This window comes from Triplophysa rosa, linkage group LG10, assembly GCF_024868665.1.
Source record: "Triplophysa rosa linkage group LG10, Trosa_1v2, whole genome shotgun sequence".
Classification (NCBI taxonomy): Eukaryota; Metazoa; Chordata; class Actinopteri; order Cypriniformes; family Nemacheilidae; genus Triplophysa; species Triplophysa rosa.
This window is the reverse complement of record NC_079899.1, coordinates 22,153,992-22,179,973: the sequence shown is the minus strand read 5'-3', so window position 1 is coordinate 22,179,973 and position 25,982 is coordinate 22,153,992. Positions and strand designations below refer to the sequence as shown.

The 25,982-nt window shown below is 39.1% G+C and overlaps 2 protein-coding genes across 4 annotated transcripts in view; one reads left to right on the top strand and one right to left on the bottom strand.

Annotated features, from left to right (window-relative positions):
* Positions 1-122: 122 nt before the first annotated feature.
* Positions 123-2,913, top strand: rtraf (RNA transcription, translation and transport factor). Its single transcript, XM_057344286.1, has 8 exons — positions 123-298; positions 654-778; positions 864-963; positions 1,374-1,454; positions 2,055-2,143; positions 2,237-2,305; positions 2,391-2,439; positions 2,581-2,913. The coding sequence occupies exons 1-8, from the start codon at positions 238-240 to the stop codon at positions 2,733-2,735; spliced, it is 729 nt and encodes a 242-aa protein (XP_057200269.1). The 5' UTR covers positions 123-237; the 3' UTR covers positions 2,736-2,913.
* A 247-nt stretch (positions 2,914-3,160) lies between these two features.
* The window catches only part of nid2a (nidogen 2a (osteonidogen)), a 28,842-nt gene continuing 6,020 nt past the window's right edge, over positions 3,161-25,982 (bottom strand). Inside the window, exons 6-25 of one of the 3 annotated variants that reach the window (XM_057344283.1) lie at positions 25,174-25,419; positions 24,574-24,774; positions 23,618-23,845; positions 17,963-18,109; positions 15,897-16,019; positions 14,214-14,339; positions 13,807-14,019; positions 13,306-13,539; positions 12,394-12,627; positions 10,843-11,070; positions 9,920-10,153; positions 9,088-9,324; positions 7,296-7,526; positions 7,040-7,209; positions 6,819-6,948; positions 6,065-6,236; positions 4,699-4,856; positions 4,499-4,622; positions 4,307-4,416; positions 3,161-3,618 (exon numbers count right to left, since the gene is read on the bottom strand). In XM_057344283.1, coding sequence (XP_057200266.1) covers positions 4,308-4,416; positions 4,499-4,622; positions 4,699-4,856; positions 6,065-6,236; positions 6,819-6,948; positions 7,040-7,209; positions 7,296-7,526; positions 9,088-9,324; positions 9,920-10,153; positions 10,843-11,070; positions 12,394-12,627; positions 13,306-13,539; positions 13,807-14,019; positions 14,214-14,339; positions 15,897-16,019; positions 17,963-18,109; positions 23,618-23,845; positions 24,574-24,774; positions 25,174-25,419 — 3,545 coding nt within the window. In that variant the 3' untranslated portion in view covers positions 3,161-3,618; position 4,307. The remainder of the gene's footprint in view (positions 3,619-4,306; positions 4,417-4,498; positions 4,623-4,698; positions 4,857-6,064; positions 6,237-6,818; positions 6,949-7,039; positions 7,210-7,295; positions 7,527-9,087; positions 9,325-9,919; positions 10,154-10,842; positions 11,071-12,393; positions 12,628-13,305; positions 13,540-13,806; positions 14,020-14,213; positions 14,340-15,896; positions 16,020-17,962; positions 18,110-23,617; positions 23,846-24,573; positions 24,775-25,173; positions 25,420-25,982) is intronic. The other 2 variants (XM_057344284.1, XM_057344285.1) reach the window with 2 other exon arrangements.

Sequence of the window (25,982 nt, the reverse complement as noted above, 5' to 3'; positions counted from 1 at the left end):
ATTAAATACCAATAAAACCATACGCGTTTTAACAGTTTATGCATACGTATATTTAACAGAATCATCATTTACATATTGTTTTGACTATTATTTTGAAAGCAAAAACGTCTTGTTACGGTACTTCCGGTTGCTCAATGCTGTACACTTGAAGGCTTGAGCAGGTTGTTGTGGCTATTCAACCAAAAGTCTAAAAATATTGAAAATATTGATCTTTAAATTGTATTGTCGTGGACAGCGATGTTTCGCAGAAAGCTAACAGCTTTAGAATACCACAACCCAACGGGATTTGATTGTAAAGGTAGGAAACAGCATAAGAGTTGTCGTCAGGGTTTCAGTGACGTGTTGCCTCATGCTCACAATTCTGATAATGTTCGTGCATGATCAAAAGAATATCTTAAGAAGATCTTAAAATCAAGTGAACCTGGGAGTTCTGATCAAAATAATCATACTGACTAAAATAATTTGACGTTACGAATACGATTCTCAACAAACGGTCGGTCTGTCATATTGCTGTCTAACCAAAATATTTTTAGAATGATGTAACGTTGACAATTTTATGAAAACTGTGGACTGAAGTAGTTATGTACTCTGTAATGTTAATGTTACAGGTTATCAATATTCATAACCATGTTTTTTCAATCTGCTCCACCCAGATGAAACCGAATTTAGAAATTTCATAGTTTGGCTGGAAGATCAAAAAATCAGACACTACAAAATCGAAGAAAGAGGAAACCTCAGGAACATCGCCAGCTCAGACTGGCCTAAGTTCTTTGAAAATGTAAGTTAAACTTATTATATCAAACAAATTGACAACAGAAAGCAAGTGTAATTTTGTTTGTATGCAACATTTACATGTCTTGCAGTATCTTCAAGATCTGAAGTGTCCATTTAACGGACAAGAAAGACAGGAGACCATTGACTGGCTTCTGGGTCTTGCTGTGCGCTTTGAGTATGGAGATCATGGTATGATACATTTAATCTAATGTATGACCAGTGTGGCGTTTTCAACATCAGTACTGGCATCCAGACTCAGAAAGCATGCCATGTCTCTTTTGAATTCTTTCTAGAAGTTATGTTCAAACCCAGACCACTAGATGGCAGCAGTTGCACAGTTTGCAATACAGTACAGTAACATTATTCATTTATCCACACACTAATGCAATGACACATGATTCCACAATGTCTATTCAAGTTATCTTTACAAATGCGTAGAATAAACGTGTGACAGTCTAAAGACCAAAAACGTCAAGGAACATAGGTAGCCATAGGATGGGGACAATATATCTCACTGTAACTTATTTTGATAACACATAACCCCTTTATTTATGACGCAAGCATTGCAATGACTGCTCATGTTATTTTGCTCTCCACAGTTGAAAAATATCAAAACTGCAAACCCATGAAGGAGGCCAATGATGATCAGAAGCCTGCAGACCCATTGATTCATCTGGACAGTGAGTGTTCTTCCTCTGTCTCTCTCCGTGTCTTTTATTTTAGTCTCAAGTCCTGAAGATGCAGAAGGCTGATTAAAGAAACCAGTTCAAGCCCTAAAGTGGCTTTTCAAGTCTGTCAGAACTAACCGATTACACGCCCACCTCTCTCCACAACCCTCAATAAATGGGCTGAACCATTGACCAACAGCTTTGTGCTGATTACACTGCATCCACTAAAAGAAAAACACAGGAGCCGTATGAGGCTGTTACAAGAATCAAATTCCTCACTTGACTGTTGTCAATTTGTATCAATCGTCTTGGCTTCATATATCAGTGTAAATACGCTGTGGCAGTATCCCAGTTTAATATGCTCTGGTTTCCATGGTTTTTTCAGAGATCGTGGTTTTTCCTCCGTCGTCATTTACTAAACTGATTGATTGGGTCAAAGAGCAGTTTTTCTTTTGACAAAAAGGTTTCAGGCTGTCTTGGCCAGAAACCATGGAACTTTAAATGAATTGCAGGCTCTGTGTGGATTCCTAGAGGGATATCTGAACTCCTGCATCAATAAGCATTTAAACATTTATCTCTCGCGGTGTAAATAATTGTGAATGCTCTTTCTAGGTAACAATCCAGATTTTAAGGCTGGCGTCTTGGCCCTTGCAAACCTTCTCAAAATTCAGCGACACGATGACCATTTAGTAATGCTTAAAGTGAGTACCGTACAAGAAGTCAATAGTCTGGAAGGTTATTTTCTATTAGGTGCAATTTGATAAAAAGTGAATCTAATATCTGTCATCACATAGGCCATTAGAATCCTGATACAGGAACGTCTGACTCCTGAAGCCATCGCAAAGGCCAGCCAATCAAAAGAGGTAAATGTGCTTTAAACATGAAAAGAAACGTGGACTACATATTTATTTCTATGTTTCAGAACATTTGTTTCTCTGCTTTTTGTAGGGTTTACCAGTTGCTCTGGACAAGCATATTTTAGGGTTTGATACTGGAGGTAGGTTTGCACTCACAGATTTGTTTTAGAGCTTTTAATATTTCAACAAGTTGTAAAAAGTCCACCATTGTGAAACGTGTACTGGAAAATGTTTTTTGGGGTACTCTTATTTGCTAAAAATGTAATGTGTGATTGTTTAAGATGCGACTCTGAATGAAGCAGCCAGGATCCTTCGCTTGCTTCACATCGAGGAGCTCCGAGAGCTACAAACCAAGATCAACGAGGCCATTGTAGCAGTTCAGGCTGTTATTGCTGACCCCAAGACAGACCACCGTCTAGGAAAGGTGGGCAGATAAAAAACATCTGCCTGAACTTTGCTGCAAAGACAGTCTCCATATGACATACTGCGTGAAATGTTTGTTTTCGTTAACCACACCGGAGATATTTCGTGGGAAGGCATTCTTACAATGGAAAAAACAAAGGACCGTTTCTTTTCTTTGTTATACATTTGTTTTGCCAAGTTATAGAAAAGTTCCGAGATTTGTTGGAAAATAATTTGTACTTTGAATGTGGAGGTACTTATGAATTGTTAGAGGGAATAGCATAAAATGGGCTACATGCTTTTGTTGCATAATAAAACTTAATGTAACAAAGGTTTTATGGCGATACTGTAACTTTGTTTTACCACTTCAGCAAGAAACCCGTACCTTTTACTGGTTAATACCTCGTACTGTGCATGTTTAGGAAAATAACCTTTGCATGGCCAGAATATTCTGAAACACGGTGTGAGCAGACATATTTATGTTGTCAATCACATTTTATTGTTATAAATATCACATCTTACAAAATATAAAAAGGATTAAAAATGAAACTTAGTAAAAGACCAGGTAGGTTCAATGCAATTGTACGTGACATTGTGGTGTGTTTATACACATACAAATTACACACCTAAACTCTTGGGTTCCTTATGTTTTTGGGTTTATTTATTTTTATTTTTTTAACAAAAAGTCACATACAAAAGTACAGTAGAAAGAAATGAGGTATAAAACAAATTTACAAAACTATTCTGAGAAAATATTCATAATTTCATGTTTGTAAATTTGCACTTTGGCATTTGACGAAACTTGCGACGTCTGTGATTGGCTCGCTCCACCCCCGACTGAGATTCCCACAGCGCAAGCACTTCAAGATTTGCCTGAAATAGCACCATGTAATGTTGGCTCTGTCATTAGCGTCTCCCTGTAACAAAAAACGGCACATTCGTGGAAAATTTTTAATAGCAAACCGCGTTTAGTGTAACATGGTAACGTTTCATTTTCTACCAGGGAAAATTGCCTGCTTTCACAAGCTGTTAGTCATATACAAAACCTTGCATAGAACTTTTTGCCTTTTTTCTGTACAGATCTAAAATGCTTTGAAGTGTTAGTGCGACACTGATGTTTCGTCACTTCTGTCAAAACCACAGTGATTTGGAAGCAGGTGCCTTCTACTTTTCTCTTAAGTGCCGGTAGCTGAAATATTTCGTTCTCTGTCATTTGCTTGAAAAGTGTGGTTACCCACAGTTTGCTGGCATGACTTGTTGCTCTCATACGCTGAACTCAGAAAGAACTTTTCGCTTGCGATACAACAGTGTGCAAAAAAATTAATCTTAAATCATTTCTTCACCCTCGTACACGTGCATTACTTCATTCTTCTGCAGAACACAAAAAAGCATATTTTGAAGAACGTTTGTAACCACACAACGCTGGACCCCATTGACTTCCCTTGTATGGACGCAAAACCACTTTGAGACATTTCTCAAAATATCTTCTTTTGTCTTCCACACAAAAGTCATGCAGGTTTTAAACGACATGAAGGTGACTACATGATGACAGAATGTGATGACTATCCCTTTAACAAAACTAAAAATACATAAATAACCACATACCTTATAAACAGTGTGAGGGAGCAACTGTAATTCCATACAGATGAGATCTCTGATCAGGTAAGAACTCATCTGTAAGCTGACTATCTCGACCGAGGCTGATAACTCCATCCCTGGATAATAATTCGAGAACCACAGACGTGAGATAATATTCGTAATACAAATCTGCATTACCAATCGGTATAAAAGAAATACCTCCTCCAGTCTGTGAAATAGTAGTGATTGGCGTAGGACACCATGCTGAAGGGGTAGTTTAGGTTACTTCGTATCACACGTCTGCCCGTCCCGTTTGGTGATATACATTCTATCCGCTTGGTTCCTGTCCATCACAAAAATATGATATTTACTTCTTGGAAAAAGCGTTATAATAGAGTACCGAGTCTTTAGAAGCGTACCTGCATCCGCCCAGCAGACCTGCCGTGTGGTGGAGTCGTAGGTCAAAGCGTTGGGCAGTCCAATGCCGTCCCGCACCAGAACCCGTCGGTTTTGGCCATCCACGGAGGAGCTTTCGATTTTAGGAGCTTCTCTGTTCCAGTCAGTCCAGTAGAGGGTTCTGTGAGAAAATCAGATTTTCCCAGTGAGAAGTCTGCCAGCGATTGAAATTCATGTTTTCCAACAACTAAATAAAGAAAGACAAAACCTCTCTGCTCTATTTAGAACTGATTCGAACAATATGTCTCAAAGAAACGCCTCCGAGAGAAATAAGGTCCCTCTGATAACGGTAAATAAAAACAAGCATGTGGGGTCTTAAAGGTCCCTCGTGGTTATGCAGAATCACTTGCCAAGCAAAAATATTTATACGCGTAAATGTTTTTAATGCTGTTGCTCTCCAGATATTTTCAAGCATAAAATCACAATTTCGCATCATTTGATACACACAGGATATTTTCAAAACATTGCGCAGGGAAGCGGCCAACACGCTGGCATTGGTTCCAAATGCAGTTTTGCATGATTAAACCTTTGTTACCTAAAACTCTCAACTAATGAACCAAACCTCAATCCAGACGGCTTTTTAATCTGAACCATAATGGCATACACACAAGCATTTATGTGCATCCACGAACAAATTAGCACAAGGAGTAAATTGCAGCAAACAAACACAAAACATGCATTTGCAGCTATTCTCACGGCCCATGAGGTTTGTATTATATCTCCTGTCCTCCACCCGAGCTGGGGCGTTCAGCTCCAGATGTTTCAGACGCTTGCTGGCCCACACGTTGCCTGGCCTCCCCTGAGACCAGAGAGCCGGGCCAGATGCTGAAGCAACATCTGGCCCAATTTGTAGCATTGCTCTCTTATTTTCTCAACGCCGTAACCTCCGTGCTCTCTCTCAATCTCTTGCTTTTTTCTTTATGCTTGTTCTTGTTCGTTCTCCCACCCATATGAAGTCACTCAGCACTACGCACAAAAGATTGTGAAGAGTCCTTGTACAGGAAACATGGGAAGATGATGAGGAAGAGGAAATGAGGCTCATTAAATGGAGATTCCCCTTTCGATTCACAAAAGAAGGCAATTTCCAAAATGCCTTTGTGTGCCCTTTAAGGGCCTTCCAAACTTAACTGAGCAACTGAATTTCTTCATGAAGGGCACTTCCAAATGGCCATTAGCATATATGAGACAGTCACACAGAAGTCATTTTGTCATTAATGTGATTAATTTTTTTGGGGGGGTGAACTATCCCTTTAAATTTCAATGAAATTGGATAACATGGGTTGCAAAATGTCAGTTTTGGCTTGGTAGAGCTCATTCTGCAGCGCATACCCTGTAGAGGAGTCCACGATGATGGCTCTGGGATTGACCAAGTCTGTGTCAAATAGAACCCGTCTGTCACTTCCGTCCAGATTTCCTGTTTCGATCTTATCTGGTGAGCTGTCCACCCAAAAGAGTTTCCTACGTGCAACATCTACAGCAAGACCTTCTGGACTCATCAGACCTGAATAAAAACATTAAACTTTCACATATTAAAGGTCAGATGTGTGTCATTTTTTGGAGGATCTATTGACAGAAATGCAATATAACATACATAACTATGTGTTCAGAGGTGTATAAAGACCTTACGTAATGAAGCGTTATGTTTTAATTACCTTGGAATGAGCTATTTCTATCTACATAAACCGCGGGTCCCATTGCATGGAATTCGCCATGTTGTTTCTACAGTAGCCCTAAACGGACAAACTGCTCTACAGAGCGCGTTTTGTAAATACGTTATCTACTTCGGCAAAGAAGTGAAAACGTGACGACATCTTAGCTCTTTGAGAGCCACTGCAGTGCTTCGAAAGGGAGGGGTGGAGTGAGACGTTGGTTGCAATTCACAACCTCACCACTAGATGCTGCTAAATTTCATACACTGGCCCTTTAAAAATGATCCGTCTCTTTTATGTTATTTTATTATCATATGTGTCTATTTTTATCTTCTGTACAACAGCTGGTGACAAGTTCTCTTTGAATTGAATACGTTTCAGGTCCATGCATCATAGATGCAGTATATAATCATTTTTATTGAGCGGAACAGCACCTGTATTGATGATAATCTCAGGTTCTGATCCTGACTCCAGACCAGCCCTATTTATGGTCCTCCCTGCCAGATCTGTCCAATACACTTTCCTTTCTCTGCAGTCGTAATCAATGCCCACCACTATAGATCCCTGCGAGTGAGAACACAGAACAGAATTATTATGCTTTTGTTAAACCTGCAGGGTTCGATCTTTCAATCTGTTTCATTGTAAAGAGTCTCACGTGTAGAGCAAGCAATACTGAAGATCTCTGCTTGTCCATCTGTGTGCCATTGAGAGGCAAAACTCCGATCTGCTGCCCCTGAGCATACAGCAGAGATGTGCCTGTTGGGGGCGGAGTCACGTCTGGGCGTGGCAGAGGGTGCATAGTGGGAGGGGCCACAGTAGGTATACCTATAAAACAATGTGACATATAAGAAGCAATAATTCATATTATTAAATGATGAATGTTTTACTAAATAACATGGAGCGGTACTCACAGGCAGGTTTCACGGCATCGTGTGAGCGGGTTCCAGGTACCTCGCGACCGTCTCGGTCCACACACCAGCAGTAGCTGCTGTCTCCATAGCACTGCACTGGGTTAAATTCACCAGCGGAGTCGCATTGCGGCAGATAGTGATGAGATTCAGGCTGACCTCCATAATGCTCCACAAGACTGGCTCTCCAGCGCTCACAGACCGACTCTGGGCGCTGAGTAGGTAGCACGATTACTGGGTGGAGGGGAGAACCAAAACATGTTATTGATGGTGAGAAATGTGAGTATATAGTGGTTTTTTAAAGATAATAAATATTTAGTCAATGTATTATTATTGTTATTATTAAGATTACATTACTAAATGTAGTGTTGATATTAATAACAAAAACAATACATTAGTATTGTATAAATATGTTATTATTATTATTATTATTAGTTCTAATAATAATAATTAATTACATTACTAGATTATTGTTACTCATTTTAGTAGTAGTTGTAATAGTGATTATTAATAATAATTCATTATTGCATTAATCAAGTTCCTCGTTTTGTTATTAGTTTAAATTATGCTAGCATAATTATATATAATAATATTATAAAGATATATAGATATATTTAAAGTTATTCAATTGACATGAAAACATTATTATTCATATAATATTAATATATTATTATACACTCTAAGCAACTACCACTAATAATTGAGAAATGGGATTTTACATTTTTTTCTGTTTTGTTCATGAAGAATTGAGGCCATATATTTTAGAAAGATGAATGTAAAATAACCAAGCATGCAAAGGTCAGGGCTAAAAGACACTAGTAAAGATTCTGATCTGTGTCAGAATACTATATCACTTCATGTTCATCTTCAGGGGTCCATTAAAGCATCACGTGCCCTCTCAAAATGTACAGCTAATCTTTACAAGCCAAGAAGACCACCAGCCGCCTTTAAAGACCAGAGCGATCTGACCTGAATTTACAACGCAGTACCATGCTGTGAAATGTGGGATTTGTAGGCTTAACAGAAACACAAATTACATTTATTTTAAACCCAAGTCTGTTTAAATCAACCTCTGTGTACATAACAGGAGTTTAAACATCATGCCATATGACCTCTTTCCCATCACATATGCTCATATACAGTGTGGTTGTACAATTCTCCAATTCTGTCCCACCGAACCAACCAGATAGTACTGGGTAAACTCTAATATCCCGTCTAAAGAACTACATGCAAGTTTATTCGTGTAATTTGTCTCTATTCCCAGTTTATTTCAGAATATCAAAAGCAGATTTGCATCTTGTTCGTTTTTAGGTTTTGGCAGAAGCAGAAATAGGAGGCATTTGTAACTGCGGTGGAATGGAACACATTCATTGACGGAGTTGACGTGTCCAAACTGCTCAGCTTTTTTACTCCTCTATAATCTCACACAACACAGACCAGGCCGGACTCTCTGGGGTCTGCTAGAGATTACAATGATTACTTACACATGATGAGAAACTACTTAGCAAATTAGAAAGCCTATCATTTGCGAGCAGCATTACAACATTAAAAACAGACGATGATCATCGAAAACATGCTATGAATCCTAAAACATGTATGCCTTGAATATAAACAAACTGAGCTTGTGTTGTAACCAGCCTAGCAAGGTTTCTATTTTTGTCGCTCTGAGTAGACCTATCTAAAAAAAAAGATTTCTGATTGGCTGCGATTTTTCTACTTTCTATCAGTACTAATACAATTACTTGACCCTTCAAATTGAACACATCACACAAGGTTAGGTAAACAGCTCTCTTACCCGGCTTATCACAGTTTCTCGGGGGGCTTCCGGGTGGCGTGCGTGTGCCTGGTCTCTCCTGACCCGTACTGTCCACACACCAGCAGTGACCTGTGGAGCCGTGACACTGCAGTGGTCTGTACTGACCCTCATCATCACACTGAGGAATGAACGCTCCTATCAAAGGAACATCCCCGCTTCCGCTTTTAACACCGTCTCTGTGATGCTCACAATGGGTCTTGGGACGGATTGGACGAACTTGGAATACACAAAAGAGAGAAGACACAAAGTTATTTCCAAATCCCTTTATTATATCCCTGGTATAATACTTTTTCAAATTCTCAACTAAAATCTCAAACCCCTGCTTCTTCTTGATCTCAGTTTGACAGTTGAATAAGTGTTTTTCATTATGGAGACAAATCATACCCTCCTTAAATTCTCAAGACTTTGTTTTCCCGAAATGCTGTGAGGCATCAGTAAAGTGGCATCTGGAGTTTGTATAAACTTTGTATAAACTTAAAAAGCAGCAATTGCTGCCTCACAACTATATTTGAACAATTCATTAAGAAAAATATTAGAAATGTTAAATAAAACATGACAGACATTTATGGTGTTATGTGACTATTAACATCTGTTTATTGGAAATATCTAGAGCTAATTCTTGCATGTGTTCAAAACAAAAAACTCATAAAACTCACTTTCATGATGAAATGCATGCATTCATATTAACCAATACAGTTAATATAATCATTCATGGAAATTCGTATAATCCATAAAATAAATGTATAAATCCGCTCCAAGGCCCCCACATCTTCATGTCAAACACATTCACTTCCTGTAACTCATGTCTTACCCGGCTCATCACAGTTTGTCCGTGGGCTTCCGGGTGGCGTGCGTGTGCCCGGTCTCTCCTGACCCGTACTGTCCACACACCAGCAGTGACCTGTGGACCCGTGACACTGCAGTGGTCTGTACTGACCCTCATCATCACACTGAGGAATGAACGCTCCTATCAAAGGCAAACCATCTGTTCCACCCTGAGCACTGTCTCTGTGATGCTCACACCGGGTTTTGGGACGGACAGGAACTTGGAATGCACAAAATATATATTTTATTCTTAAACCCTCTTAATACACCACTGGACATTTTTATCTCATATACATTTTTTTTATAATTTGCAAAAAAGATTCAACATTTTAGAGAGGAATGCATCAATGTCCTACAACAGAATGAGGAGAATCTCGTTACAACTTGACATCTGAATGAGTGTTTTTTATTATGGAGATGGATCTTTTCCTCCTCAAATTCTTAGGGCTTGTTTTCCCAGAAACCTTTAAGCCTTGACTGAATTAGCATCTGGAATTCATGCCAATGAAACTTTCTAAGTAGCAATTGCTGCCTCTTAAAACGTTTTAAAGACATCCGATTAAGAACGAATATTTAGAAATGTTATTTAAAACATGAAAGATGACCTCCTGTGTTTTCTGTCTCTTTTCAAAAATCACACAGATTGACTTGACAGGTGACTGATGAATTGCATATATAACTAGACATAATTCTTGCATGTGTTAACAACAAACACAATTTGAGTTAATAGAAAAATAAAACATTATGCATTTATATCAACCCTTGAATTTAATATAAAAAATAACCAAAAATTCATAAAAGAATAAAAAAAATAATAATAAATTAATTAAAATAAATTCTAAAAATCCACACCATGGCCCCCCACATCTTCCTGTCAAACATATTCACTTCCTGTAACTCATCTCTTACCAGACTCATCACAGTTTGTCCGTGGGCTTCCAGGTGGACTGCGTGTGCCCGGTCTCTCCTGACCCGTACTGTCCACACACCAGCAGTGACCTGTGGAGCCGTGACACTGCAGTGGTCTGTACTGACCCTCATCATCACACTGAGGAATGAACGCTCCTATCAAAGGAACATCCCCGCTTCCGCTTTTAACACTGTCTCTGTGATGCTCACAATGGGTCTTGGGACGAACTTACAGACAAAGCAGAGAGAACAGAAATTTTATATTCTTAAATCTTCTTATTCGAAGTAGCAATTGCTGCCTCTCAAAACGATTTAAAGACAAGTGATTAAGAACGAATATTTAGAAATGTTATTTAAAACATGAAAGATGACCTCCTGTGTTTTCTGTCTCTTTTCAAAAATCACACAGATTGACTTGACAGGTGACTGATGAATTGTAAATATCTAGACATAATTCTTGCATTTGTTCACAACAAACACAATTTGAGTTAAGTAAGGAATAATTGACGACGGGCCGTTCAATTATCGAAAGTTAATGCACACCCCGAGGTGGTCCTCGGGTGTGCATTAACTTTCGATAATTGAACGGACCGGAGTCAATTATTCCGCTTATACCACGGTCACAACACCACAAGACGTTGTTACGATGTTTTATCTCAAGACATTTGTATGGTATTTGTCCCGGAATGCACTTGCTGGTAGGACTAATTTCTTACGCATCTCATCTGAAGGCGTTGCTCGAGTCTGCATATGCAGTTTTCTGAGAGCGAGAGGAAGACAGACAGTGCACACGCACACGCGTTTGCTTCATTGAGAGTGAAAAGACAAGTATCTATATTTGATTTGTTTTCGTCGTATTTAACACCCCTGTCATAAGAAAAGTATTGAGAGAAAAAAGTGACTCTGAGGTTTCTGCGCGTTCTCGCAGTGGCATAGAAAGCTTCCTGCTGTGTGTTTTAAGTCCCGTTTACCCGTTCCACAGACGAATTTAAGATGTTGTTTTTGTTATTTTTGTGCTTCGTGTTTTATCTTTAACCCGATGATTGTGTCATGTAGTTTGCCGTTACCTTTGATATATGCTTTAGTTTTTCATCTGAACAGTCCTGTACAGTGCTCTTGCCATTGTTGTTCAAATGTTCATGCTGTCCATAAATATTAATAGTTATTTCTTCTCAGACAATGGAATTTGCCTGTCACTTTGTTGTTAGATACGTATTCAGTGGTGGACAGTAGGCTACATTTAAGTTAAACTGGGCGCAGTGATATGGAACTGTAATTCGGTCGACAAATCTGGAACTACTTCATAGGTGTGCGTTTAACTGAAAAATAATGCACACCTGTCGAACGTTTGTCAGCCAATCAGAATGAAGCATTCAACAGCCCCGTGGTATAACAGAAAAATAAAACATTATGCATTTACTGTATATTAACCCTTGAAGTTAATATAAAAATTTATAAAATTTCATAAAATAAAATACAATCTATAAATCCGCACCAAGGCCCCCACATCTCCATGTCAAACACATTCACTTCCTGTAACTCATGTCTTACCCGACTCATCACAGTTTGTCCGTGGGCTTCCAGGTGGACTGCGTGTGCCCGGTCTCTCCTGACCCGTACTGTCCACACACCAGCAGTGACCTGTGGACCCGTGACACTGCAGTGGTCTGTACTGACCCTCATCATCACACTGAGGAATGAACGCTCCTATCAAAGGCAAACCATCTGTTCCACCCTGAGCACTGTCTCTGTGATGCTCACACCGGGTTTTGGGACGGACAGGAACTTGGAATACACAAAATATATATTTTATTCTTAAACCCTCTTAATACACCACTGGACATTTTTATCTCATATACATTTTTTTTATAATTTGCAAAAAAGATTCAACATTTTAGAGAGGAATGCATCAATGTCCTACAACAGAATGAGGAGAATCTCGTTACAACTTGACATCTGAATGAGTGTTTTTTATTATGGAGATGGATCTTTTCCTCCTCAAATTCTTAGGGCTTGTTTTCCCAGAAACCTTTAAGCCTTGACTGAATTAGCATCTGGAATTCATGCCAATGAAACTTTCTAAGTAGCAATTGCTGCCTCTTAAAACGTTTTAAAGACATCCGATTAAGAACGAATATTTAGAAATGTTATTTAAAACATGAAAGATGACCTCCTGTGTTTTCTGTCTCTTTTCAAAAATCACACAGATTGACTTGACAGGTGACTGATGAATTGCATATATAACTAGACATAATTCTTGCATGTGTTAACAACAAACACAATTTGAGTTAATAGAAAAATAAAACATTATGCATTTATATCAACCCTTGAAGTTAATATAAAAAATAACCAAAAATTCATAAAATAATAAAAAAAATAATAATAATTAATTAAAATAAATTCTAAAAATCCACACCACATCTCCATGTCAAACACATTCACTTCCTGTAACTCATGTCTTACCCGACTCATCACAGTTTGTCCGTGGGCTTCCAGGTGGACTGCGTGTGCCCGGTCTCTCCTGACCCGTACTGTCCACACACCAGCAGTGACCTGTGGAGCCGTGACACTGCAGTGGTCTGTACTGACCCTCATCATCACACTGAGGAATGAACGCTCCTATCAAAGGCAAACCATCTGTTCCACCCTGAGCACTGTCTCTGTGATGCTCACACCGGGTTTTGGGACGGTCAGGAACTTGGAATACACAAAAGAGACAAAACAATGTTTATTTATATAATGTTCATTTGTAAAGGAAAATACTGCTCATCATATTCTTTATCGAAGCATAATGCATTATATATGCGTATGAATGAGTGTTTTTCAGTAGGGAGAGTATAGATCACATCTTCCTCAAAATTTCAGAAAAAATATCAGAAAAACCTGTAAAATAAATCTATAAATCCGCACGACGGCCCCACATCTCCAGCCATATGATTTCATTTCCTGTAACTCATCTCTTACCCATTTCATCACAGTTTCTCGGGGGGCTTCCGGGTGGCGTGCGTGTTCCCGCTCTTTCCCGGCCCAAACTGTCCACACACCAGCAGTGACCTGTGGAGCCGTGACACTGCAGCGGTCTGTACTGACCCTCATCATCACACTGAGGAATGAACGCTCCTATCAAAGGAACATCACCGTCTCTGTGATGCTCACACTGCGTCTTGGGACGACCTTCTAGGTAAAGGACCAGACACCGTGAAATCGTATTACGGGACATTTGAAGATGAGATGAGTAAACATGATTGATGAAATGCGTTTCATTCTGGAGCATCTAAAATGCATAACAATGATTTGTCGTAAATGCCTTGGTTTTGCTTTAAAACAGAAAATCCAAGTCATTTAATGCACAACATCAGATTGGACAGTACCGTTCTCAGGAAAGCACTGGAAACCATCTCCGTGAAATCCAGGTTGGCACTGGCAATAGAAAGATCCCGGAGCGTTGGAGCACAAGGCCTGGGCGTGGCACGGCTGGTCACGACACTCATCCACATCTGCACAAGCAACAACTTATTCTGTAAGTCAACCACCGCAACATCCCAGCAGAAGATATGACTGCATTACTCCAACCCTAACCACATTTTTAGGATGTTCTTCTGAGTCATTTTCTCCCTCTAGAACTTTAGCGCGAACGCTTCAAGCTCCCACAATCCTCTGCTGCAGTCATGAGAGCTAAACAGGAAGGAGAAGAGTTAACTGTCTTCTGACCCCCTCGTGTTCTTCAGCTGCGAGTCTCCTACGCACATTCCCCAAAAGAGGACATTGGGTCATTGTTTAAAAAGAAAAACCTTCCAAAAACATCTCTGGTTACCCCTGCCTCCGACTGGGTTTTTGCCAACATTTAGCCTCTGTAACACTTCACATCCCACTGAGAAAACACAACTCAGCATGAATCACACACATTAATTGCTGATCAGGGTACAGTACAGTATCAGTACAGTTTCTAAACTAGTGCATACTGAGCGCTACACACTCATTACAATACACATGAAGAAATGATTTCAAACAATAAGATGTTGCATTGTTTGAACATAAATGTATAATTGTATGGGTGGCATCTGTTTTTCATTTTGGTTTTTCAAAAACATTATTATAAGCTTGCCGTTGACAATTGGGTTAAATTAGGGAGACAGTTTTGAACACATTTTTTATGTACTTGCTCATCTGAATTTGGTTTATTCTCAACCAAAAAACATGACAGATTGCAGCTTTTAAAGGAATAGTTCACCTTCAAAATGAAAATTCTGTCATCATTTACTGACCATGTTGTCATTTTAAACCTGTGTGATTTTCTTTCTTCTGCACAACACAAAAGAAGACATTTTACAGAAGTGTCTGTAACCAAAAACCGTTGGTCCCCATTGACTTCTATTGTATGGACACAAAACCAATGCAAGTCGATGGGAACCAACAGTTTTCTATTACCAACATTTTTCAAAATATCTTCTCTTGTGTTCTGCGGAAGAAAGAAAGCAATACAGGTTTGAATTGACAAGAGGGCGAGTAAATGATGACAGAATTTTCATTTTTGGGTGAACTTTCACTTTAAGATCTGTGACAATAAAGAAAGATTCTTCTTTTAGCTTCACTTTCAATTTTAAAAATACAATTCTTGCATTTTTTATTGATATGGTTGCTGTCAGGCAGAAACCTTGTATCTCCATATTTTGTGATTTTTTTCTTAAATCATTACTATTGGTCACTGGTTTGTTTGTAAGTTTTGCAAGTTTTAAAAAGAGATAAAAATAAAGCGTTTATACCATTTCCTGCAAACTTGTGGTTTTCAAAATACGCGGTTTCAACCCAACAGCTTCAATATGTTCCTGTTGCTCAACTGGTAAACACGGTGCAAGCAACACCAGGGTCACAGATACAAATACAGGAATCCCAGAAAACATAAATACTGACCAAATGTATACTTTGCATTGACAGTCTATGAATAAAACTGTCTGCCAAATGTGTACATATAGAAAAACATGTGAAGGCAAACCACACTGGAATGTTGGCAGAGTTGTGTTAAACCGGGAAGAGGTCACGAGGAAATCTCTTACCCTGACATGTTCGTCCGTCAAATTCAAATCCGCTTTCACAATGACAGCGGTGGCTTCCGGGCAGGTTGATGCATTGAGAGTGAGCACCACATGAGTTCAGACCTTCTGCACACTCATCAACATCTACAATTAAAAAGAAAGCATTTAGTTACGGTCCAGTTTTCCTCACGTATGTTTTGAGACGTTGGGCATGCGTAAAGCTGTCTGAGGTGTTATGGTGTCCATCAAGCACGTCTTCAGGTTCTGGAGAGATAAACATGCCCTGAGATGCTGACATTTGTGATGACAGAAAGACGCAGTGGGGGTCTCGTCTCTCGGTGTGCGTGAGAACAGGCCCGAGGCTCGGGTGGGTTAGTGGGCTGGTCAGCAGGAGACCTGGTTTTGATCATTGCTAATTACAGGGAGGGTAAAAAACCCACAACACCTCCCCCCACCCTTTTTTTGTTCGTGATTTTTCTCTGCTCTCTTTTCCTGACCCCCTTTATTATCTTCTCTAGAGGGAGAAGTTGAGACAGGTGATGAAATTATCCTCTAATAGGAACATTCTGGCTCTAAACACACTCACGGCCACACGTAACCAAACACATTGCCCTTGAGTGTACAGAATCTAATCTACACTCTTTAAAAAAAAGTGCTTCAAAAGGTTCTTCGATGCCACTGAAGAACCTTTTGGTTCCATAAAGAACCTTTAACATCTGAAGAACCTTTCTGTTTTACAAAAGGTTCTTTGTGGCGAAAAAAGGTTCTTCAGATTATAAAAAAGTGCTTCTTCAACGGCATCGCTGTGAAGAACTTTTATTTTTAAGCGTATTTCAGTAGTGATTTGTTATAAAAACAGTAAAAAAACACAAATGTTTATTCCTTATTTATCAATAAAAAAAATCTAAAAGCCTTAACAATGCATATAATTAACAATTGTAAAAATGTAAATATTTTATATATTTGTAAAAAAATCAATGTAATTTTTTATTTATATAATGAAAGTATTTTATGTTGATTTTTATCGTCTATAATATTTTAGTTTTATCTATTTCAGTAAAGCTGTAAACATTGTATAAAAGTAACTATTATATCAGCCATTTAAAAGACAATATTGGTCAATCAATAGTATTGAATAGTTTTTAGTTATATTAAAACTATATATTCCCAGTATTGTTACCAATATTCAAGATTCTACATTTTTATTTGTCACATACACAGCTATATAAGTAACTTGTGAAATGAAATCTGGCTAACGCTATAGCTTTTTCAAAAAATTAAATAAATAAAAAATAAAATTATATATATATACAAAAAATATTCCTATCTTAAACGCATTGATTTACAACATCAGATCCTTTTGACTGAATTATTAAAAAGATCTGGAAATCTGACAATTACAATCGCATAAAATTATGTTTTGAAATTAACGTTTTAAATTAAAAAAATACATATACATTGGAAATAAGTGATCATATAAAATCATACTTTTATATATTTCAGTAAATTATTGAATGTGTGCTCTGTCATGATCTCAACAGGTTGAGCTGAGACAAAAGACAGATCTAAAACAGGGCTAATTAACATATTTGTGTATTGATGTCACTTCTTTTTTGGCGACCAGGTGTGATTTTTCATTTATTTTCAATCAAGGAAACATCAGAGGGCCTAAATGCCCCCCCAACAAACAGCTGAGGATGTGGTCACTGCTCGTGTGCCACAGCGATGTCTTTGTTTGTGTCTAGCCCTTCGTGTCATATGGCTCTGCATCAGTGGGAGGGAGAAGATGAGAGACATGAGAGCGAGAAAAGACCCTGGGTTTCCTCCACTTTGTGTCTGACTCATCGGATGACAAACGGCTGGTTGTGCTAATGTACGGCGGTGATGACCCTACTCATGCTCAAACTGTAGTGTTGATGTTACGCAGATGAGCGGCTGTAATGATGGTGTGGTGCTGGGTTATTCCCAAAGCACTCCAGACCCTCAACATGTTAAACACACTGTCAAGCACCAGAACTTGAATTTACAGCTTATGCTTGTGTGTTCGGGAAGATATAAAGAAGATATTTACATGTAAAGTCTCTTACCGTAACAGTTGCGACCGTCTCCTCTGTAACCCGTGGCGCACTGGCACGTGAACAGCTGTCCCTCGCCCGGCACGCACTGCGCTGTTGTGTCACAGTCATGGTTTCCGGTGTAACAGGGGTTTAGGTTTTCTGGCTCTGGGTCTCCAGCTGTGCAAATGGAGAAACAGTAAGTAAGAAAAATCACATTATATCTATATAATTTTTATTTCTCATAGACATCAATGAGTTAATTAGATTAATTAGATATTAAATAGAGAGCAAATGGAAACTTTGGCTTTAATGGATAGATCACCCAAAAATGAAAATTCATCATTTAATCACCCTCGAGTCGTTCCAAATCTGTATATATTTCTTTGTTCTGGTGAACACAGAGAACGATATTTGGAAGAATGCTTATAACCAAACAGCTCTTGGCAACCAGGAAAAATGACAATTGTAGTCAAAAGTGCCCAGAACTGTTTGCTTTCCTACATTCTTCAAAATATCTTCTTTTGTGTTCAACAGAAGCGCATGCTCACTTTTGCGCACAAACAATAGAATGCCTGTAGTTTATTTCTGATAACTAAACTTGCCTCTCCAGTATTTTGAACACAGACTGCGATACCAATCTCAACCGCTAGATGTTAATGTACCATACGGTTTGTTTAAATGCGACCGAACTACAGGACCCATTCAACAAATTTGTTATTTAATAAAATTAACATACAACAAAATTCAACAAATCGTGTATTTAATACAATTATTATACAGTAAAATAATATTACAAATTAATATTAAATAAAATATAAATAGTTATATTATTAGACATTAGCCAAACATAAACCGGAAGTTAACTGGGGGTCAGGCGCGCATGTGTCCGATGAAACGGTCGGCTATTTTTCTTACTATGGTAGTCAATTGTGGCCAAGAACTGTTTGGTTACAAGCATACTTCCAAATATCTTTCTCTGTGTTCATCACAACAAAGAACTTAATTCAGATTTGGAACAACTTGAGGGTGAGTATATGAAGACAGAATTTTCATTTTTGGGTGAACTGTTCCTTTAAGATGCCGGAGAGAATGAGAATTCATACACTACCACAATGGGGAACACACTGGAAATATGACTCACAAATGAGTCACTCCGTCACAGAATCCCAAAACCTCTTCCAAAAAAAAAAAAAACCACGGAAGGAAAACTAACGGACGCTGACATATCAAGACCAGGCATGATCCAAGTGATGTTATGGAACTGCAGACGGTTTGCAGAGACTGAGTAATGTGTGTAAATGCTCATTCACGTGTTAACATATGGAGAGGTGCGAACCCGTTGCTTTAAATGGTCAATCCTTCCTCAAATGACCTTGGGGGTCAAAGCACTTGACCTGGAAAACACAACACCTTTCTAAAAAGAGTCGTAAAACTGAAGGTGGTTCACACACCATTAGGACAGACCACCAAGTGTACTGCATTACAAGACAGACGACATTACAGAACGTCTTCTACCGTGCCCATACGGACCAACATTAGGGATCCATTGCCGAGACCCTTGGGCCATCCTGACTGCCTTCACCCCCACCGAACGCCTACTCATCACACATTAAAAACGGCTTGATTTACTCACCTCAGGCCAGACATCAATGTGGCCAATTATAAAAGGCAGACAGGAAGACTTTTGTTTGAGCGAGAGAGAATGAGAGAGACGGTCTCCTTTAAAGTGACTCCACAGGGGAGGGGGAAGGGGGAGAAAAACCCGAAGACAAATGTTGCCAAAGTGGGCAGGAGGGGGGTCCCTGGTTCTTTTAACTTGGTGCTAATTAAAGGGACAGCGATAGACCGGTGGGGCGGAGCTCTGGGTAAGACAAGACTTTGAGGGGAACGACGGGGTAAGACAAACCAGGTGGGAAACTGCTGTCAAGAGGACAAAACACACACGATAAACTTATGTTAGTAGGTGTTTAGGGCCAAAATTTTCTCTTTAATGTAGTGAAACCTACTTTTGAGAACATTTGAAGTGGTCACCACTACTAAAAAAGGCCATTACAAATACCGCAACACGTACTGCAAATACCACACATCACCAGTGTAACCGAATATAGTCTGAATATGGTTTTGAACATGACAACAGCTGCTTTAGACTCCATCAGTCTCTCAACATCTCAGACCTTTAAATAACAGCTGATCAGAAATGACTGTGAGGCTGTTCATAATAGCATACTTACACACTATGCATACTATTTTGGTAGCATATTATGTATATTCTGCACAGTATTTCAAACTTTTCTTTATGTATTAATAGCAAGATGATTTTATATACAGGTATGTGTGTGTTTTTGGTTTTGTTTGTCTATGAATAGTAAAGCCTGAGATTCACATACTGTATATTATGGCGATAAGCCAGTGGTCCCTACAAGAGAAATGGATTAAAAACATACAAAATTAAGCTTATTTGAACACGTAAAAATGTAAAAGGGTTTCTGTGAGGGTGTGGTTGGAAGTAGAGGACAGAAAACACCATTAGTTCAGTATAAAAACAATAGAAGTCTATGGCAAAACCCTACAAAGATACCAAAACAAACCGTATTGTGTATTAAGAGAGAAAGAAGTGAGCAAAACCTGACAATTCTGAAAAATAGTATTTATAGCTGTGTATGAAAACAATCTATGGAATATGTGTGTTTACATATTAAAGGGATAGTTCACACAAAAATGAAAATTCTGTCATGAAATACTCAACCTCAAGCTGTTCCAATCCTGTTTACATTTCTTTGTCCTGTTGAACTGAGATTTCCGGGGCACCATTGACTACCATTAAAATTGTTGCTTTCCTAAATTCTTCAAAATATTTTCTCTTGTGTGTTCAACAGAACAACAAAAATATATATATACAATAATTATTTCTACTATGGTAGTCAATGGTGCCCCAGAAATCTCAGTTGCTAACATTCTTCTAAATATCTGTATGAAATGCATACCTCTTTGGAACAATTTGAGGGTTAGTAATTTATTCAGTAAATAATACGCTGGTGCTGGTATTGCATTCCCAGCAACATAAACCACTTCAACAGGACTATCAAGACATCTCAAGGTGATATATACCAGCGTGTGAATGTGATCCATGAATGTACCTCTCTCTAATCTAACATCCTTGTCATCAGATCTGATGAAGTGTCACCACTTGCCTAATTACTTTACTAAATGTCAATCTCAAACGGACAGTGACAGCTGTGTTGTCCAGCCTCGGCCAGGGTCAGTGTGGACGGAGATGCATGGATCTCTTGGGTACAGGGATTCCGGGGTGTTTTTCGTTTCCCACAAAATCACTCGGTAAGTATTCCTCCAAACTTACAAATCGTCATAAGGGAATACTAAGAAAGCAAAACAATAACAGCTGGAGGGGGTTGTACACTCCACTTTGCAGTCATGTCACAAACAACTTTTCTGAAGTCGAGTAGATGGACTTCAAATATTGAATACATGATGGGGCAGTCATATCGCTTCACTACCAAGGAAAGGAAGGTCATATCAGGTTTTGAGGACTGAGTCATGTGATCCAAAGGTCCTAGGATACGATCTTATTCTGCCTACAAACTAGATACAAAACAGCTGGGGATATTCTCATCCCAGCCTCACTTATCATCTTAAAGTCAACATCTACAGCAACAGCCAGGAACCGCGCGTCCCATTAAACCCTCTCACGGGAACAACGCTGCCTTACAAGGACATAAAATCATAGGTTAAAATAGAAACCTTTGATTTATTCTGTAAGGGAATTCGCAGGATTAAAGGGGTTTCTTACTAACAACAGCTCCATAAAATACTACAAGCCCAACAGTGGTATCACTTCACAGACGCAGTTCATTTTAAGTGCAGTCGCTCCGCTGGATCTAATGCCAGGCTGTGGTAGAAAGCAGCAGGTGGTTCATGGTGGTTCTCCTATTTGCATGATGGGATTTGAGCCAAATATAAGCCCTGCGTGAAACCCAGACGTCTCATTGCTATGTCTATCAGCGAGTTAATAAAGAAACTATTCCAAAAATGAGGGGGTGGTATAAACGAAGGAAGAGGCCATATGCAAGGGGGCATGCACCGTGTAAAGAGCTCCATTTCGTTTAAATGAGGATATTGTAGATTTCACACACACAAACACAGAAATCTAAGAAGCCAAAATAAACAACAGGTGTGATTTTACACATAGAAAATGTTAATACGGTGTTATCGTAATCCTGGGATCTACTGTTCCATGTTTTACGTGATTCATACATAAATCTGGGTTAATAATTCAGGCTAAGGGAATCCACCCAAAAGTGAAAATTCTCTCACAATTTGTGTGTCTTTTGAAGTGAATTGATAGGTTTGTACGTGAAAACGAATCATATTTTAAGCTTATTTTGTGGAATTTAAAGCAAAACAATCGCTCAATTCATTGGTTCTCATTGTACAGTTTTATAGACGTTTCATCGGACGCACACACTAGGCTCAAAGTTAATTTCCGGTCTGTGTTTGGTTAGATAATTTATTTTATAGTTCATTTATAACCATATCTTATGTAAGGAATAAATGCGCGTCGTGGCCGCATTACCACCTCGGGTGTGCATTAACTTTCGAATAATTGAACGGACCGGAGTCAATTATTTCGCTTACACCACAGTTTCCACACCACAGGACATTGTTCAAATGTTTAATTTCAATGTTTGTCACGTTATCGTCTTTAAAATCATCGATTCTTTGCGGAGGTCTACCAAAAGTTAAGTTTGGGCCACATAACGTCTTTCTACTTTATAGATAACGTTTGTTTATGTAGCTGCCGCATCTATAAAAAATACTCTTTGTGTTCAAAGAGGAAGTCATAGTCATATGGCATTAGGGTGAGTAAAATTAGAGAATTTTCATATTTAGTTAAACTGTTCCTTTAAAATTGCTCTTATTTTTCCTTTCTCTGTGATAAAACATTCAAAAAGTTCTGATACTATTAAGTCATCACTATAAAAGCATCATTCAGGTTGTTTTATACTAGAAAGTTATACTTCAGCCAAGAAATGAAATTTCCCCATGTTTTACTCACCCTCAAGGTGAATATGACTTTCTTCTTGAAGAATAATGCAGTCGGAGTTAACCAGAGGCTTGTTTTTCCAGCTAATGATTCAGGCGTGTCGTAAGTTCCTGTGACGAATGCGGCATTTTTTCGTTTTGTTCCAATAGGATACCGTCTCCTCTGTGCGGGAGCTTTCGTCACCTTCGTTTGCCGGAAAAACAAGCCTCTGGTTCACGCGCAGCAGAGGGATAATGGAAGCTAGACATTATCGTTAATAGCATTGTCAATATGGACATTTCTCTTAAACAAATGCATCGATTCGCTTCAGTAGACCTTTGTTAAGACCACGGAGCCGTGTCGAGCGGTTCTTTGATCGATGGATGCACTTTTTGGAGCTACTAAAAATTGCCCCCCATTCTACCGCTTGTAAGAAAAAGGATACGTGGTATTATAACTCTGATTGCATTATGCTTCAAGAAGAAAACCATATTCAATTAGGATGCCTTGAGTGTGAGTAAAACAGGCTGAAGTATCCCTTTAACCAGTCAGCTGGGGACACATACCAAACACAACATTTAATAACAGTTATTCTTGTCTTTTCAGCAGGATGTTTATACCTAGAGACTCTGTTGCAAACCTACCTCCAACAGGACCGATCTTGTTGGTGATGGCGTATCGAAGGATCCGCTCCTCTTTGACGAACATAACAAATATGCGTTCTATTCTCAACTCTTGTGTCTGGAGACGGCTGCGGGGTCCGTGACTGCAGTGTCTGTACGTGATGTTCTGTTTGACCTGGAGAGAGAAGGTCTCTGCTCCATTCTCAGCAGAAACGACTGTGAACCCACGCACCGATGTGGAGGTTATCACTGTAAATGGAAAGAAAGTAGACCAAAAAAATGACGGCAAATTACACACGTAATTTGTTGCCATTATGGGCTTCGATTAAGGTTATTATAGTGTACTAAAACAATTCAAACGTTTCTGTTTATTGAAGTCAAATAAAATATTGGCCTAAACATTATCTGAAAGATTTTACTAGATTTAATTAGAAATGTTGTCTCAGAAAGTTAAGGCACTAAAGTTATTGACAGCAAGTAAATAAAAACTAAAATAAATTAATCTTATATAGCAAAATAAAACAAATAGAATATAAAATGACAAAAGCACATGGCAAAATAGCTACAAATTAAACTAAAATTAAGATAAAAGTAAAAATATACAAATAAAAGTATTATTAATAAAACAAAGTTAATAAACTACAATAAAACCGAAAACAAAACTACAATGACTGTGGCTTCAATATAATGCCCACGAAAACCTGTTGTCAGACTCTTAGTACAGGACATTAAAAAATATATATTTAGGGTGCACCAACTTCAGACAGGGTTTCCTATGAAAGGAAATACAGCAGACAGGAAAAGTAGTCTGTTTTTTTTTAATGTTAATTCATTCTTACAGGCTAGACATTTGGCTTCCAACAGCCAATTGAACGAATACAGATTTATAGATCTGTTATCATTCCTTATAACTAAACAGCAGTGCTAACGCATAATAAAAATGCTAATGCGTGCTTCTCAAGCAGAAAATGACTTACATGAAGGATAATACTGATAAGTGTCTTTAAATGGCTCCATCTGCACGGTGGAACCAGGAGGGATGAAGGGTATGCTGCCATCTAAATGAGTGTCCACACTGAGGTAGTTCTGGGTGTCCAAACCTGTGGCTGTCTGGACGATGCTGAGGCGCTGGTTACCGGGATAGAAAGTCACGTCGGCTCTCCGAATGAATTCAGCACCTGTGAAAAAAATTGTGCTTTTAAATTCAACGTGTTTAGTGGTTCTTTGAGCTCAGTGTTATTGCTCACACATTAAACAGCAAAGTAATTTTAAGCTGTGAAATAACATCCAGATGGTGGTTATGAGGCTCGTCGTGGTGCTTGATGAACATTTGGTTTCTCCAAAAGAAAAAAATATACAAAGTGAAAACACAGAGCACCTGACTTAAATTAGGGATGAGGGGTTGAGTATATAGTACGGGCCTTGAAACCAACCCCTCGTACCCCTTAAGAAATGCTGTGGGACTCTATTAGCGAGAACAAAACCTCAGTGCTTAAAATCTCTCAGCAGGAGGCCATATGTTGAACAAACAGGCAACATCATAAAAGAGGCAGAAGATGAGATCATGATGGCCTCACCGGTGATACTGAAGCCATTAAGGCTGTTAGGCAGCTCCAGGGCAAAGAGCCAACCGAACAGACCTCCGATGGGGGCCACGGGCATGAGGGCCCACCCCACCGGCTCTGGGACCTCACTGATAGCGGTGTATGCCCGTCCGTCGCCCACCACGATGTAGGCGTGCAGGTCGATGGTGTCCAGCTGCACCGGAGTGCCGCCCACCGTCAAGCTCCCCCTGACCTTTCCATTCACTCGATGAGGTGCACCTGAAAAGATGAAGACAAATGGATGCATTAAACGGTTTTTTGAAGATATTTATTTTGTGATGTTAAGACTATTCAAGAATGGTGGAAATGTGTATATATTTATAATGTAATGTTGAGAAAATGTTGCTAGAACATTTGTATTGTGGTAAACTATCCTCAGTGGTTTGAATATTTCTGACCCACTGAGAAAATGGCAAGACTGTCTTGTCAGAAATCTGTCATGCCAGGTTCTCCCTCTCCACCACCCCCGTCTCTCTCTCTCTCTCTCTCTCTCTCTCTCTCTCTCTCTCTCTCTCCCTCCCTTATCACACAAAGCTCCTACTGTACACACGCATATCTGACAGCTGATGAAGCTTTTCCACTGAATATTTTCTCTCCGACACAAATGTCTGTCATTCAGCACACCCAGCCAGACGCAACACTTTGGAACGGGGCTCGAGGTTTCTTTCACAAACAGGCTTTGAATGGTTCTTAACAGGTACATTACTGTCGAGCGTGGCCGATGTGATGTCACTGCCTGTTCCCGAAACCTCATACGGGCCGCTGAAAGATTCGCGAGGGAA

Bases quoted from the DNA above. Each gene is read 5' to 3' on its own strand.
- rtraf (XM_057344286.1), top strand. From the start codon at position 238: ATGTTTCGCAGAAAGCTAACAGCTTTAGAATACCACAACCCAACGGGA. The intron at 1,455-2,054 runs GTGAGTGTTCTT...TGCTCTTTCTAG, and splicing joins CCCATTGATTCATCTGGACA to GTAACAATCCAGATTTTAAG. The intron at 2,144-2,236 runs GTGAGTACCGTA...GTCATCACATAG, and splicing joins ACCATTTAGTAATGCTTAAA to GCCATTAGAATCCTGATACA.